This window comes from Ornithorhynchus anatinus, chromosome 16, assembly GCF_004115215.2.
Source record: "Ornithorhynchus anatinus isolate Pmale09 chromosome 16, mOrnAna1.pri.v4, whole genome shotgun sequence".
NCBI classification, from domain to species: Eukaryota; Metazoa; Chordata; class Mammalia; order Monotremata; family Ornithorhynchidae; genus Ornithorhynchus; species Ornithorhynchus anatinus.
Window position 1 is genome coordinate 26064074 of NC_041743.1, and position 16227 is coordinate 26080300.

Genomic DNA, 16227 nt, shown 5'->3' on the forward strand with positions numbered 1-16227 from the left:
TATTACTTGTCAACTGGCCAAACATGATTTTCACAAGTACACGCACCAGTTAAACGCGCATCACTGTGACTCAGTGTAGGGCTCTTGAAGTTTACTTCACATGAATAATTTTCCCAGGTACAACATAAAAACCAACTCCGATCAGAGAACAACCTCTTAGAAAGGTATATACACCTACATAAATACATAGCTTTCTGCTACACAAAGTTAATAATACCTTACTAGCCGTGGTCTGAAATGAAGGGATTTAAAAAAGAAAGTATGAGCCACAAACTACTCGTACGCTTTCAAATTCCACCGGCATATCTGGGAAATGTTTCCCGGAAATGATCACTACTTTGAAAAGTATTTTTCTCCATTCCTCCGTAGCGCATCACCCTCACGAAGGCACGCTCGTATCTCTACCCATTCCCAGCAGTGGAAAAGTTCTCATCGGTTGTTCCTTAAGAAACCAAAACATTTAAGAAAATATAGACAAGTAGATGAGAAGTCTAAGAAATGACTCGTTTCCAGGGCCAAATTTCTCCAAAGCTAGGAAAAGTTTCCCTCTACCCTATAACTCTTTATCTGGAAAATAGGGGAAATCAGCTCTCTTCTTCAAGAATGCCATATTCTTTTTAAAAGCTTCTTTCACATACAACTAGAGGGAAATAGACCTTTACCTTGAAGTTCAGCCATGGGAGAATATCATCCTGAACTATTCCTTGTGATCGTTTGAAGCGGTGGCACTGCAGTACTTAGGAAGTTCCTTTTGGAGCACACATTCGTGGAGCGAAATAGGACATTTGGAATGGACATATAATCCTTATTTAAACATTGCTTTAAAGCATGTGAGAATGAGGTATCTGCCATCCAAAAATAAGTGAGAATTCAAGAGTTTCAGAGAAGGGAGCAGTTTTCACCTTAAAGCATCATGGTTATGGGGTAAACATTCTGTAGCTCAGGGAAATTTGGAGTTTTGTTACAAAATATCAGTAACAGGTATGGTTACAAAATGCAGAATTATTCACTAAACGTTTGATATGAGGTCTACAGCTTCCTTTTATGCTTCAAACATTTTATAAACTCAGCAGACAGGACCCACTACAACACAAAATGCTTAATGATACATGAAAAAAGGCACAGATCATTTTTAATTCACAAATGAAAAAACCTATTAGCACCTGCTAGGGTTTGTACACTTGTACTAAATGTTTTAGATATTTAATTTTCAGTTTATTATACCTAAGTGGACTTCAGGGCATCAGAGCACACTTTAAAAATTCAACTTTTACATCACTTTATGAGCTATTTTACCCCTTTCACTAATTTTTGTTTCCAAATGGATTATAATGATTTTAATATTACATAAACTAGGTCCAGAAACAGCAGTGAAATTCTGACTTCCAAAATGACTCGAAATATATTCATGCAAATCTTAAAAGTTCAAAAATGTAATGTTTTAAGGGTTTTTTCCCCCCAAGAAATTACTAAGTTTTTAAGGTTTCCTTACTTGAACTCAAATGTTTTAGCCATCAGAACATAAGGGAGTAATTAGAATAGTGTATGTTGCAGGTACTTAAATCATCTTCAGTGATATAATTGAATTCAATTCACGGTGAATAAATTCAATATTTATTCAATATTCAATAAATTCAATATTTATTCACCCCAAAAAACAAAGTATAAATTCTGAGCTCAGTTTTCCCAGTTTTCAGTTTACTCCCTGGAAGTAAGGGGGACTTAAGCAGTGAGTATCTACCCAGTTTGTTATATTGTTCTCTCCCAAATGCTTTTTTCAGTGCTGTGCCCACAGTAAGTGCTCAATAAATACCATTGATTAATTACAGGAGTGTAAGCTCAGTGAATACAGCTGACACCTCCCCAGGCCCCAGATGTTCAGAGGTGTGGCCTGGTGGATAGAGCACAGGCCTGGGAGTCAAAAGGTCCTAATCACGGCTCTGCCATTTGTGTGCTGTGTGACCTTGGACAAGTCACTTAACTTCTCTGTGCCTTATTTACCTCATCTGTAAAATGGAGATTAAGACTGTGGACCCAATGTGGGACAGGGACTGGGTCCGACATGATTAGCTGGTATCTACCCCAGTGCTTAGAAGAGTCCTTGACATATAATAAATGCTTAACAAATACCATTATTATCATTATTATTATTCAGAAGGCATTAACGCTCCCTGCAAACTGAACCTGGGCCCTGGGAGATTTGGACATACTGCTAAAAGTCAGGTTACCTTTGTTTGCTGGCTTAATTTTGACCATTTATATTTGCTTTAGTTATTGATCAAGTGCCACCTACTAGTGTAATTTTAAATCAGTTCTAATGTTTCTGAAATAGAGGTTAGTTACGCTGACAGTATTTCATTAATTAACCAAAAGGCTAACTGCATCTTTCCAAGATTAACTATTTTTTAAAGATCTGTTTGTCGGCCTGTTTATTTTTTATTTATTTATCCCAGGTGAACAGTAGTCAACCTTCTTGTAAATGTGCTGATGTTCACTGCAAATTCAAGAAAAAATCAGCACTTAGCCAGTGGTTTTATGGCTGTTGGATTGGATTTCCTTTGCAGTTTTGAAACAGATTAGATAATGCCTGCTTTATTATCATACAGGTTACCATCGTGATGGAGAGAAAAAATAGAGAATATTTTGCAAAGTGCTTATGAATGTGAGCCTAAAAAATTATACTTGATTTCAATTCAGCTATTTATACAGATTTACACCACACTTAATAAAAAATATACTGTATAATATTTAATAAAATTAAATACATAAAATAAAGTTTTCAACACTATACAAACCCCTAGAAAAGCTTTTTCTTAATAAGGCTGTTGGCCGTCTTCCATAACCATGGGAAAGAAATAATGAACCTTTGGTTTCTTTACTATTTCACCATTAAAGTACAGTACAACTAAGACAGGTCTTGATGAGCCATTTCACAGGAAATACTGCAGTGTATACAACAAAATACTTATATGGCTTCTAAAATTATTCGTCACTTTCAGAGTCTTCCTCTGCTGCTGGGTATGACTGGATACTGTTCTGGGTGTACATTTTTGTTTTAATGGAGCAATTGTGATCCATGAGTATTGCCTAAAAGAAAACAGAATGGATGAGTTAGAAAATACTCTGCAGAGAGGTAATTTGTCTCACTTTGCAGAAAGAACTTTTTTTTTAGTTGGAGCCTTTTACTTAAGGTTAAGTAAGAGTTACTTGAGCTATTGCTATCAATAAGAATAATAGTAATGGTAATTGTTAAGCACTTACTGTGTGCCAAGCACTGTCCTAAGCTCTGGGGTAGATACAAGGTAATCAGATTGTCCCTTGTGGGGCTCACAGTCGAAATCCCCATTTTACAGATGTGGTAACTGAGGCACAGAGAAGCTAAGTGACTTGCCCAAGGTCACACAGCAGACAAGTGGCAGAGCCGGGATTACAACTCATGTCCTCTGACTCCCAAGGCCGGGCTCCTGCCCCTAGGCCATGCTACATCTCCTATAACAATCCATTTAGGTGTGATTATAGATATCACTGTGCCTTTAAATAAAGACAGCCCCTTTGGGTCATGCCTTACAGCGTAACGGAATAAAACTAGTTTATTTCCTTCAAAACAGTATGTGTTATTTAGCTGTTTTAGACATTTCGCACCCAGGACCAATGACAAGAATGACATTTTCTTTTCATGCCAATGACGTAGTTCACCAAAGAACTCTAGTTTAAAATGAATGCTCTTCTACATTTATGGCTTCATAAGGTATAAGCAATATTGAAATATTCAGGGCTTTGGACATGTTGTTGCCTCCTTATCGGCTAGTGTTCTTTACTTGCTTTGGTATTTTTTTCTTGTGAATATTTGGGTCTTAGATCTTAGTGTTCTCTATATGGTCAAGTACTGAGTGGAACTTAACCTTTTGCATTATCGTTTTAATATCAACACTTGTGCTCTTGCATGGTATTTTCCACTGAAATTTGCTCCAGATTTTCCCCCAGTAGCCCAATTAAAATGTGCCATTAAATATGAATATATGAATGTAATAGATATACATATATCATTGATCTACTACAGTCCAACCCTCACACTGGGCTTCTCTAATGCCGGCTTGCTCACTGTGCCCCACTCTTGTCTATCTCACCGCCGACCCCTTCCCCATCTTCTCCCCCTAGCCTGGAACTCCTTCCCTTTCCATATATGTCAGACCACTACTCTCTCCACCTTTAAAACATTATTACGGTCACCTCTCAAAAGATCTTCCCTGATTAAGCCCTTAACCAAGGTTGACTACCCCATTTTTAACCAAATCACCCAGAAGTTGGGTACTCAACAAATTAAATCTGTAATAGAGTTAAGTTAATGTATTTCTACTAAGATGGAGAAGTTCATTCATTCAATAGTATTTATTGAGCGCTTACTATGCGCAGAGCACTGTACTAAGCGCTTGGATTGTACAAATCGGTAACAGACAGTCCCTGCCCTTTGACCGGCTTACAGTCTAATCGGGGGAGACGGACAAAAACAATAGCAATAAACAGAATCGAGGGGATGAACATCTCATTAAAACAATAGCAAATAAATAGAATCAAGGCGATGTACATCTCATTAACAAAATAAATAGGGTAATGAAAATATATACAGTTGAGTGGGCGAGTACAGTGCTGGGGGGAGGGGAAGGGAAAGGGGGAGGAGCAGAGGGAAAGAGGGGAAAAGAGGGCTTAGTTGAGGGGAGGTGAAGGGTGGGGTAGAGAGGGAGCAGAGGGAAAAGGGGAGCTTAGTCTGGGAAGGCCTCTTGGAGGAGGAGGTGAGCTTGAAGTAGGGTTTTGAAGAGGGGAAGAGAAGTTCTAAGATAAGGTAACCAGTATCTACTTCATTGGAAGTAAAATGGACGTGGCAACCCTCCCAGCTGATTTAGGGACTGTATCTGTTACCGATTTGTACATTTCAAGCGCTTAGTACAGTGCTCTGCACATAGTAAGCGCTTAATAAATACTATTGAATGAATGAATGAATAATACCCCCTGTAGACTTCTCCTTCCCCGTCACAGCTTTGAAAACTGCTTCCTAGTTTCCCCTCATCTCCTCTGCTCTTCCCCTCAAAATTGATGCCACAAAGGAAGCTAGCATTGTGAAGGGTAAAGCTGAAGTGCTGCAAATTTATCTTAACTGAAACCATCTTAGAGTCAAGGGCTTCCTTTGTCCAAAATACTCACATTGACATGTTAACCAAAGCCTACCGCTTTACAATAATAAAATAATGCCTCCTCGTTAAGGAGCCTAGATTTTTCTATTTCCCGTATCGCCGCTGAGTTCCCTTCTGCACTGTTTAAATTTAATTCATGAATATCAGGTTTGCCCAGTTTGGAGGTTGCAAGCGCTTTAGAATTCAATGTTTTTATCTTCTCCTTCCTAATGACTGTTCCTACCTACCCTTACATCCCCACCCTCACATGTCATTATGGGCTGCCACTCTCAACTCTGCTGCTTTCTGCTGTATTTGCACGATCAGCAGCAGATGTTGGTGATCTAGAATCAAGAGATGCCATTATGCTAGTCTGATGAGCCTGACTTGATGCCTTCAATTACCGGCTGTTAGCTGTGCATCTTCTCAAGTCTCTAATGACCCAACTTGCTAAGTGTTTATTTGGCTGTTGACAAGTTGCACTGAAAAGCCATTCTGAGAATCCTCCTAACATTCATTCAGTGGTGTGGTACCCAAAATCTGGCTCTCTCTGTTTTGGTTTTGTTTTTTGAGATATCCATTTGTTTTCATCAAATGAGACCCATTAAAGAAACTCCCCAGATAACGGTGTCGCAGTGTGAAAGTTGGAGGAAAGGCAGGTTTGTGAAGTTGCTGAGTGTCAAACTCCGTTATATTTGCAGTCTCCCAAGAGCTTAGTAGAGAAGCAGCGTGGCCTAGCGGATAGAGTACGGGCCTGGAAGTCAGACGGACCTGGGTTCCGATCCGGTTTCCGCCACCTGTCTGCTGTGACCTTGGGCAAGTTACTTAATTTTTCTGTGCCTCAGTTATGTCAAATGTAAAATAGGGATTAAGATTGTGAGCCCCATGAGGGACAGGGACTGTGTGTAACCTGATTAACTTGTATCTACCGCAGTGCTTAGTACAGTGCCTGGCACATAGCAAGTGCTTAACAAATACCACAGTTATTATTGTTACAGTGTTTGTACACAGTAAGCGCTTAAATACCACTGGCTGATTATCAGGATAATACTGGTACAACCAAAGAAACTGACCCTGCATGTAGGATCGGAACCTATTTCTAAACCATTTGCCAAATTCTGTCATCTATCCAACCTAACATTATAATCCTGAAGTCCTCAAACAAATATACACCTCAGCAGAGAGTGAAAGGGTAATTCTGTGAGTCTTACTACCCTTGTCCCTCCCTCCCCATGAGACAAATGAAGGAAGGTTCTTTCATCTTTAAAGTGCTAGAGGGAAATGTCCTATTAAAGCCCAGCTATGAGGTTGGGTCTCCACAGACCAAGTCCTATCCATCAGTGATATTTATTGAGCGCTTACTGTGCAGAGCACTAAACCAAATGCTTGGGAAAGTACAATATAGTAGAGTTATTAGGCATGTTCCCTGCCCACAATGAGTTATTATGCCCCACCCTGAAACGTTCTTTTTTGACCTGGATATATCTTTAAACTCTGCAGGGCAAGGTGAAACACCAGCTGGAAAAAGACCACTTCAGGATGGCAAGATGATTTTTCAGAACCAAGTCAATTTTCCACTGGAAGATGACGGATGAGCAATAATTCCCAGGTAATTACTTTATTCCCATTACCCAAGATTTTAATCTTGGCTCCGCCACGTCTGCTGTGTGACTCTGGGCATTTCACTTAACTTCACTGTTCCTCAGCAACCTCATCTGTAAAATGGGGGTTGACTGGGAGCCCCCATGGGACATGGACTGTGTCCAACCTGATTAGCTTGTTTCTATGCCAGCACTTAGTACGGTGCCCAGTACATAGTAATCGCTAAACAAACAACATTAAATATTAAAAACTGTTAAATTCAATTGAAAATAAGATGACTAATATTTCATCCAATTTGTCAGATAGTCGTAGTTGTGGGAACATGTCACTTTGCTATTCTGTGCTTCCCAGATGGGTGCTCAATAAGTGCTGCTAGTATTATTACAGCCTCACCTTTGATCCTGTAATTATGAATTACTAGCATGCTACAAAGCCACACATATGCAGGTAAAAGCACATTACTTATGAGGATCATATTTTGGTTGGAAACCAGAATGTTAGGCCACCAACCCAGGATTGCATATGCCTTACCCTCTTCTGGTATGAGGAAGAGTGGAAGTTAGAGGCTAAAGTCTCCCAGTTTTATCCACACTACAAATCCTACAAACTGAGCATATACTAAGCAGAATCAAATTCAGACATGGAAGTCCAAGGATGTGAAGAGTTAAAGGGGATTGTTACGAGGTAAACTGACTAGCCAAGCCAGGTTAGCTCCGATTCAAAACATTTGTATGGAGTCTAATTTTTTTTCTAATACCAGGAAAGTTTATGAGAATATAGAGTTGTTCCAGTTCGCTGAGATTTGTGGCCAGCCTACCAAAGCCAACTACCTAATTTTAGAGGGAGCCCCAAATTAGGATGGTTTGGGAAGCAAGAGGGGTGTCAAAAATGGTTAGTGGTGATGATTGGAATCTGGAAGAAGAAGAGCAGATAATCCATCTGGATTTCTCCATCATGATAAATAATCAAAAAGTCTGCTATTTAAATTCTGGTAGTAAAATTTATCTTTCAGAATATCAGTGTTTACCAATCACCCCGCCCCCACCCTTGAACTAACATATCTCTAATTTTCAATGTTTTGAAGTGAGAATATTCCCTCCGTAGTTTTGAACTGAAATTCAGTATAAGGCCATAAATCATGGCAATTTATGTCTGTGTGGCTCCTATTCCCAAAAACCTTGACCCATATGTTGAATTTCAACCAGGAAGATCAGCTGGAAATTTCTTGGGAGCTATTGAACCACCAATACTAAGAGTTATCAGAAATGAGAAGCAACATGTCCTAATGGGTAGAGCACAGAACTAGAATTCAGAAGGACCTGGGTTTTAATAACAATAATAATAATAATAATGGTATTTGTTAAGCACTAGGTGCCAAGCACTGTTCTAAGCGCTGCGGTAGATACGTTAACAGATTGTCCCATGTGGGGCTCACAGTCTTCGTCCCCATTTTACAGATGAGGTAACTGAGGCACCGAGAGGTTAAGTGACATGCCCAAAGTCACGCAGCTGACAAGTGATGGAGCCGGGATTAGGACCCATGACCTCTGACTCCCAAGCCCGTGCTCTTTCCACTAAGCCATGCTGTTCTAATCCCGGCTCTGCCACTTGTACCCTTTGTGCAACCTTGGGCAGGTCACTTCACTTCTCTATGCCTCAGTTACCTCATCTGCGAAATGAGGATTAAGATTGTGAGCCCCATGTGGAACAGGGACTGTGTCCTACCTGATCATTTTGTATCTATCCCAGTGCCTGGCACATAGTAAGCACTTAACAAGTACCTTTAAAAAAATAATAAACCCCACATTCACCATTCATCGACATTCAAAAATAGTTTTCCCCTTACCATTTTTTCTTCCTTGGCAGGTGGGCTCCGTAGGAAAAAGCACAGCGGGGCAAAGAGAATGTCAATTACCCCTATAATGGTCATCAGCCAAGAAAATCCAATTGCCTTTGCAATAGCTCCTCCTGCAGAAGGACCTTTTGGGAAACAGAAAGATGTCTCTAAATACCATTTAGGTAGTAAACTGCCACATCCCAAATACAATTAAGAGGGAAAAAAATAGACAAGAATGTACGATAATTGCATTTGAAATGATGGGGAGAAATGATCCTTACCTATAGCAAATCCCATGCAGAAGGCAACATCTGCAATTGCATATACACTCCCATAAACTGAAACATGACGGAGATCTACGAGGTAGCCCATGATAGGCATCATTGAAGAATCCACCATTCCTGTTGGGAGTAAATGAGGGGGAAAACCCAGGGCATAACAATCAATCGATCGTATCTATTGAGTGCTTCCTGTGCAAAGCACTGAACTAATTGCTTGGGAGAGTACACTGTAATAGAATTGGTAGACACGTTCTCTGCCCACGACGAGCTTACAGTATAGAGAGGGAACATGAATTCAAAATAATATAAAAACAGGCTTCTGGTATTCCATTGGCTTTACTGCATTTTTGCATATGTGCTTCAGATATTAAATCTCTCTAGCGCCTCTTCCATTGAAGCCAAAATCATGTGATAAAGTCAGTGGAAGTATATTTTACCAGAGTGGTTGCTGTTTTATTTTAAATAAGAAGCAGAAGATATGGGATGGATTACTTCAGAAATCTTGTTTGGGTTCCCCCAAAATTTAATTACTGAAACTTTTCCTGTTACCAATACCTTTTTGCTTAAAAAGTACCTCAGAATATTTTCTGATACATAAATTATTAAGTCATTAGTCAATATTTTCTGCACCGCCTTGGCAAAAAAACAACAACAACCCACCATACTGCTCTCTTATTTTACAGAAACAAACTAGTTTATAGATTTATTGTGCACTATGTATAATATTCAGTTTTTACATCAAGCAGCTGTATCAGACTCATTCCTGTGGACAAGCCTCTTATGCAGATGTACATTTGTATGCAGGGGGCACTTAAGCTGTACTATTAACACATCCCTTTAAAATAATTAGTTGCCTAATAGCAGAATCATCAAAAGCAAAGGCCAGGTTTCTTCCACACTCATTAATACTTGATGATTCAGTAGTGCTGGCTCTATTAATGTGGAGAGTGCTACTAAACAAGGTTTCTTTGGGTTAAAGAAAAATGGCTCAAATTTAGGGGGGTAGCATAAAACAGGAAAAAGGGTTTTTTTCTTCTTTTTTCAATACAGCCCACCTTCATATTAAGTGGCCTATCTATAGGAATGAATTTACCACATACGTCTTAAGATAAATAAGCTAATACTGTACGTGACACCCATTTAATAATAATTATTATTATTCTCAGCACTGGAATGCTGAGAATTATGTTCTCAGCACTGGAATAAATATGTTAATCAGGTTGGACACAGTCCTTGCCTGAGATGGGGCTCACACTCTTAATTCCCATTTTGCAGTTGCGGTAACTGAGACACAGGGAAGTTAAGTGACTTCCCCAAGGTCACACAGCAGACAAGTGGCAGAGCCAGGATTAGAACCCAGGTCCTTCTGCCTCCCAGGGCTGTGCTCTATCCACAAAGCCACGTTGGCTTATTTACATAAAAATCATCCACACGATGAAGTATGCGTAGAGCCCACTTACAAGCCATGTATGTGATAACAACTAGGACTCTTTAATAGCTAGTGTCCTTTGAGTGTACATGTACGCCTGCTCAAAGAACTGTTAACACACACGGTCACCTAAATGATACTCCCCCCCGGGAAAACTGACTGAAAGCAGGAGGGGAGAGTGAGAAGGACGTAGCTGAGGCTTCCCAGATCGCGCTCTGGACAGAAGGATTTGCTTAGTGCAGCAGCTGCTGCTGCGGAGGTGGGAAGATGCTGAGGAAGGAGGCAGGAGCTAAAAATGAGCCAACCAGTAACTATTGCTAGAGACATCCTCAGCTGCAGCTCTTCCTTTATTTATATTCATATCTGCCTCCCGCTCTAAACTGTAAACTCGTGGTGGGCAGGGAATGTGTCTATTGTTATATCGTACTCTCCCAAGCGCTTAGTACAGTGTTCGGCACACAATAAGAAATCAAAAAATATGATTGACTTGACTTGCTGCTTCTATTACTGCCGTCCCTACCCAAAAGCTAGGCTTTGTGGGCTGCAAGTTTGACACGCCTGCTTTAAAGTTTATTTTATCAAAGGTCAACAATAGAGTTCAGTTTGCTTTCCATAAATATCAAACTCTTGCAAAAATCGGTTTCTGGGGAGTCAATGGCGAAAATCTAAAAGCAGGTCCTTTCGTATGAGCCAGATATTTGATCTTTTTAAGCCGATGGCCACCTCCTCTCAGCCTCGTATCAGCCTTTAGGCTCAAAGGAATCAGAGCCAAAATTTCCTACACATGTAGCCAACAAAATATTTAAGTACAAAATAAAGATGTTTTACCAATTGCAAAACCAACTCCAAAGTTTGGGGCAATCAATCCATAGATGTTTTTGGCAAATGGTACCTATAGAAAAAAATATAGAAAAAAATCAAGGTTTCATTCTAATATCTCATTAGTTTATTAGCTCATATTCTCATCCTCAGTTTTCTCTGACCCCTCAAAAATCTCTTGTAGATCCTAAATGTCCATTTCCCAGTTAATTTAACCCAAAGAGCTTCTGAGAAACAAAGAAATGGCTGTCACAATTGATTAGCCCCTGAATAGGGATGAAAGTACTAATTGGCTAGAAAGAGTATATTAAATTCTGGTTTCTAGCCCAGTGAAATCATGGTATTGGTTAACAATGGCATCTCATTTATCCTGGGGTAATTCCATACTTTGCTTAGTTATAGTAGCCTATCATCCATTGGTTTCATAAATGAATGTAATTTTTGAGATATTGAAAGAATGATAGTAAGCAAAAGACATAAAATGTTCAACAAAATGATGTTTTTGAAAACTGTCTTCAAAGCATTATTCCAATAAATAAAAAGTAAACATGGTATGTTTGGGTAATATTGATCCAAACTTGAACATTTTGTGTTGTACTCATAGAACTGAAATTTCAATTATAAAATGTCATCTTTTACTCACACATAAGATGCTGATTCCAACAACCATCATCCCTATAAGAGCACAGAGCCACCTACCAAAGGAAAAAACAACCACCACCACCAATGAATGAACAATAGCATTATTTAAACAAAGAATTTTAAAACAAATCATAAAGGATAATGAATTTCCAGAAAGACTTGGCCAGTCTTGAAACTATCAAATATTTATTATATTCTGTCCTTAATATTTATTATATTCATTCCTTATTTTTAGACCAACTAGAAATTCTGCAAAAATTAATTAGAAACTCCTTTACACGTACAATGGGTTTGCATTTTGAAATGAATCTTACCTTCCCATTTTGTGTGCCAGTACCCCAAAAGTATTGGTTCCGATAAGATAAGAGATACTAGCTGGTAGGAAAGCAACGCCTGGAAATTATGAAAGGGATATCTTATCAGTACTGACTTCACTCAAGTGTTAGAAAAACCAATAACTGTAGACACAACAATTTTGATTAGAGCTCATCAAAGGCTCCCCAAAGCCTAGACCTGAGCAGCTAATATCCGGTTTGCTACACATCTAGCCTGGACTCCACATAGTTTATCCATCAAATAAAAAAATGTGTTATATAAAAATAGAGAATTATTTTTTTCTTTTAATCAACTGTTTAATCTTCCTCTCTTTTGCCATCTCTCTGTCTCTCCTTGTCCCTTTCTCCATCTCAACCTGTCTCTTTCTCCCTCTCTCCCACCTTTCTAACTCTTTGCCTAGCCCTGTCTTCTTCCATCTGTCTCTTCCTTTCTGGCTTTTTCTCCATTTCTCCCTGTGTCTCCTGTCTTTCTCTCTGTCTCCCTATATAATTATCTGTCCCTTTTTCCATCTACCATCTCTTTGTACATCTCTATCTGTCTCTCTGTTTCTTTGTCCAACTCTCCGTCTCTTATCTTTCTGCATCTCTCTCCCCACGCCCCGGTCCAATACTTAGGCGGATACATTTGACAAGCAGAACCAAACGAACTGTGGATTGTTCCAAGTTCTGAAACCTCTCTGTATAGTATCTGAGTTGATAGTGATACCCGTTCAGATATTACTGAGAGTCATTTTAAAAACACCAGCCCAAAATTGTCCCAGGAAAAAGAACATCCATCATTCGACAACTGTAGCAGTCATAGTCCCTTGCTTCCTGGTAATGTTTTTAATGACTGACTGGTGAAGAGCCCCTTTGTGTAATCCCTGCAAGCTTTATTTCCACAGCACTTCCCAAGAGGATGAAATCTTGGGAATAGACACTGTAAAAATGTCAATATCGAGTCATTTCATCCTTCGCAATATTTTCTTTTAAAATCCTAACCTGAGGTTTTCAGGATACCCACATTAGCATTTGAAAAGTGAAGAAAGCATTCAGCCCCTTTTGATTTCTGGGGGAAAACAATGGGTGAGAAGGCAAGTTTAGAACTAAGGGCATACACGGTTTGGGTAGTAAGTAGTTGTTGAGATCAGGAACGATTTAATCTGATCCTTCAGGAATGTCCTATATTGTTTCTGGGATTTTACACCTCCTTTTAATGCATCCCAAGACATCTACTTTAAGAGGGTAGTGGTTTCAAATGGCCTGATCATGTAATACTGGAATGAAAAGTCAAATTGCGTGTTAACCCACTCATGTCTGCTGGTCTTCCACATTAGATTGTAAATTCCTTGAGGAGAGGACATTCCTTGAGTGCCCCTCAAGCTCCTAGTACAGTATTTGCACCCAATAAACACTTAATAGAAATAAATACTGATTACGATATGATGATGATGAGGATTATCCGATCTTTTGTCCTAGGAGCAGATTAAAAAGATTGTGTGCAACCCAGTAAACTAATTCCACTTTAAATAATAAATATACTGAATATATTTATATATGAATATAATAAAATAAATATTAAAATTAATACACATTAAAATTAATAAAGAATAATGCCTTGATTTTGCTTTAAAATTTTTTTCACATCACTTGCATATAAATGATCCCATTTTCTTCTCATAATAAGAGGGAGAGGCAGTTATTCTTATCCCCATTTTGTAATTGGGGAAATTTGAGGCTCAGAGAGGTTAGGTAACTTGCCTAAAGTCATATAGCAGACCAGTAACAGAGTACAGATTAGTACTCAAATCTCCTGGCTACCAGACCTGTGGTCTTTGCAAGTCTGACTCCAGGACCATAACTTGGGGTCAAAGGCTTGGACATTTGTAAATTCAGTTTCTCATGCCTTCTAAATAACCTACCGGGGTAGCATGTAAACTGCTGAGTGTTTTGGGGGTTTTTTTGTTGGGTTTTTTTTTGGTTGGGGGTGTGGGTTCAAGGTGTGGGTTCAAACACTTGCTATGTGCCAGGCACTGGGGTAGATTCAAATTACTCAGGTTGGACGCTGTCCCTATCCCACATAGAGCTCGCAGTTTTAATCCCCATTTTTCAGTTGAGGTAACAGGCAGAGAGAAGTTAGTTGCCCAACATCACGGAGTAGATAAATGGCCGTTCTTTCTGACTCCCAGGCTCATGTTGTTTCCACTCAGGCAAGCTACTTCTTCTGCCTCCGAGGAAAGAGAGAGAAGTAGCTTGCTTTGTAGTGGCCGTGAGTTATTAACAAGGCAACACCGCCATCCATTTTGGCACATTCAGGCCTAAACGCCCCAAAGATTCCGGTCCTTTTTCAGGACCAGGGACTACCCTGTTTGGGTGTTAATCTCACGGGGGACCAATAAGCAGGGCTACACTATCTGCTCCAGCCCCTGCACCCCCAGATACTTCCAGAGGGAATGGTTCGACGGCACTGATGTGGGTCCAGGTGTTCCTTAGCTTTCCCTTCCAGACTGTGACCTCCCACCCACATCCTACCTCTTTCCTGGAACACCCTCTGTCTTCATATCTTATAGACCATTACTCTCCCTGTTTCAAAGCCTTACTGAAGGCACATCATCACCAAGAGGCCTTCCCTGACTATGCCCTCCTTTCCTCGGCTCCCTTCTGTGTCGCCCTGACTCGCTCCCTTTATTCATCCCCCTCCCAGCCCTACAGCACTTATGTACATATCTATAATTCATGTATTTATATTTATTCATTCATTCAATTGTATTTATTGAGTGCTTACCGTGTACAGAGTACTGTACAAGCACTTGGGAAAGTATTATACTACAATAAACAATGACATTGCCTGCCCACAATGAGCTCACTGTTTAGAGTAGGGGAAAATTAGAGTTATAATAATGTTGGTATTTGTTAAGCGCTTTCTATGTGCCGAGCACTGTTCTAAGCGCTGGGGTAGACATAAGGGAAGCAGGTTGTCCCATGTGGGGCTCACAGTCTTAATCCCCATTTTACAGATGAGGGAACTGAGGCACAGAGAAGTTAAGTGACTTGCCCACAGTCACACAGCCGACAAGTGGCAGAGCTGGGATTCGAACTCATGAGTCCTGATTCCAGGGCCCGTGCTCTTTCCACTGAGCCACGCTGCTTATATAAGTGCTTTGAGGCTGGGATGGGGGAAGAGCAGTGGGATAAATGAAATGACAGATATGTACATAAGTGCTTTGGAGCTTGGGGGGGCTAGAGCAAAGGGAGCAAGTCAGGCCAATGCAGAAGGGAGTGGGAGATGAAAAGTGAGGCTTAGTCTGGGAGGCCTCTCGGAGGAAATGTGCCTTCAATAAGGCTTTGAAGCAGGGGAGAGTCTGTAGGATTAAAGGAGGGAGGGCGTTCCAGGCCAGAGGCAGGACGTGAGCTAGGGGTCGGCAGTGAGAAAGGCGAAATCGAGGGACACTAGAAGGTTAGTACTAAAAGAGTAAAGTGTGTGGCCTGGGTTGTAGGAGAGAAGCAAGGTGAGGTAGGAGGGGACAGGGTGATAGAGTGCTTTAAAGCTAATGGAAAGGAGTTTTTCTTTGATATGGAGGTGGATGAAACCATTGGAGTTTTTTGAGGAGTGGGGTGACGTGTCCAGAACGTTTTTGTATTCATTCATTCTAATAGTATTTATTGAGCGCTTACTATGTGCAGAGCACTGTACTAAGCGCTTGGAATGCACAAATCGGCAACAGATAGAGACAGTCCCCGCCCTTTGACGGGCTTAGGGTCTAATCGGGGGAGACAGGCAGACAAGAACAATGGCACTGGTCAGCAGAGTGATGAACTGGAGTGGGGAAAGACAGGAGGCTGGGAGGTCAGCAAGCAGACTGATGCAATAATCCAGGCGGGATAGGATGAGTGTATTAAAGTGGTAGCAATATGGATGGAGAGAAAAGAGAGGATTTTAGTGATGTTGTAGAGGTGGCACCGACAGGATTTGGTGACGGATTGAATATGTTGGTTGAATGAGAGAGAGGAGTCAAGCATAAAACCGAGGTTATGGGCTTATGAGACAGGAAAGATGGTGGTACATTCTACAGTGATGGGAAAGTCAGTGGGAGGACAGGGTTTGGGTGGGAAGATAAGGAGTTCTGTTTTGGAC

At 40.3% G+C, this 16227-nt stretch overlaps 1 protein-coding gene across 1 annotated transcript in view; it reads right to left on the reverse strand.

The window, feature by feature from the left end:
* Positions 1–2087: 2087 nt before the first annotated feature.
* SLC18A2 (solute carrier family 18 member A2) overlaps positions 2088–16227 on the reverse strand; it is a 36340-nt gene continuing 22200 nt past the window's right edge. Inside the window, exons 11-16 of the mRNA XM_029080444.1 lie at positions 12093–12171; positions 11780–11831; positions 11146–11209; positions 8889–9008; positions 8617–8750; positions 2088–3087 (exon numbers count right to left, since the gene is read on the reverse strand). Coding sequence (XP_028936277.1) covers positions 2983–3087; positions 8617–8750; positions 8889–9008; positions 11146–11209; positions 11780–11831; positions 12093–12171 — 554 coding nt within the window. The 3' untranslated portion in view covers positions 2088–2982. The remainder of the gene's footprint in view (positions 3088–8616; positions 8751–8888; positions 9009–11145; positions 11210–11779; positions 11832–12092; positions 12172–16227) is intronic.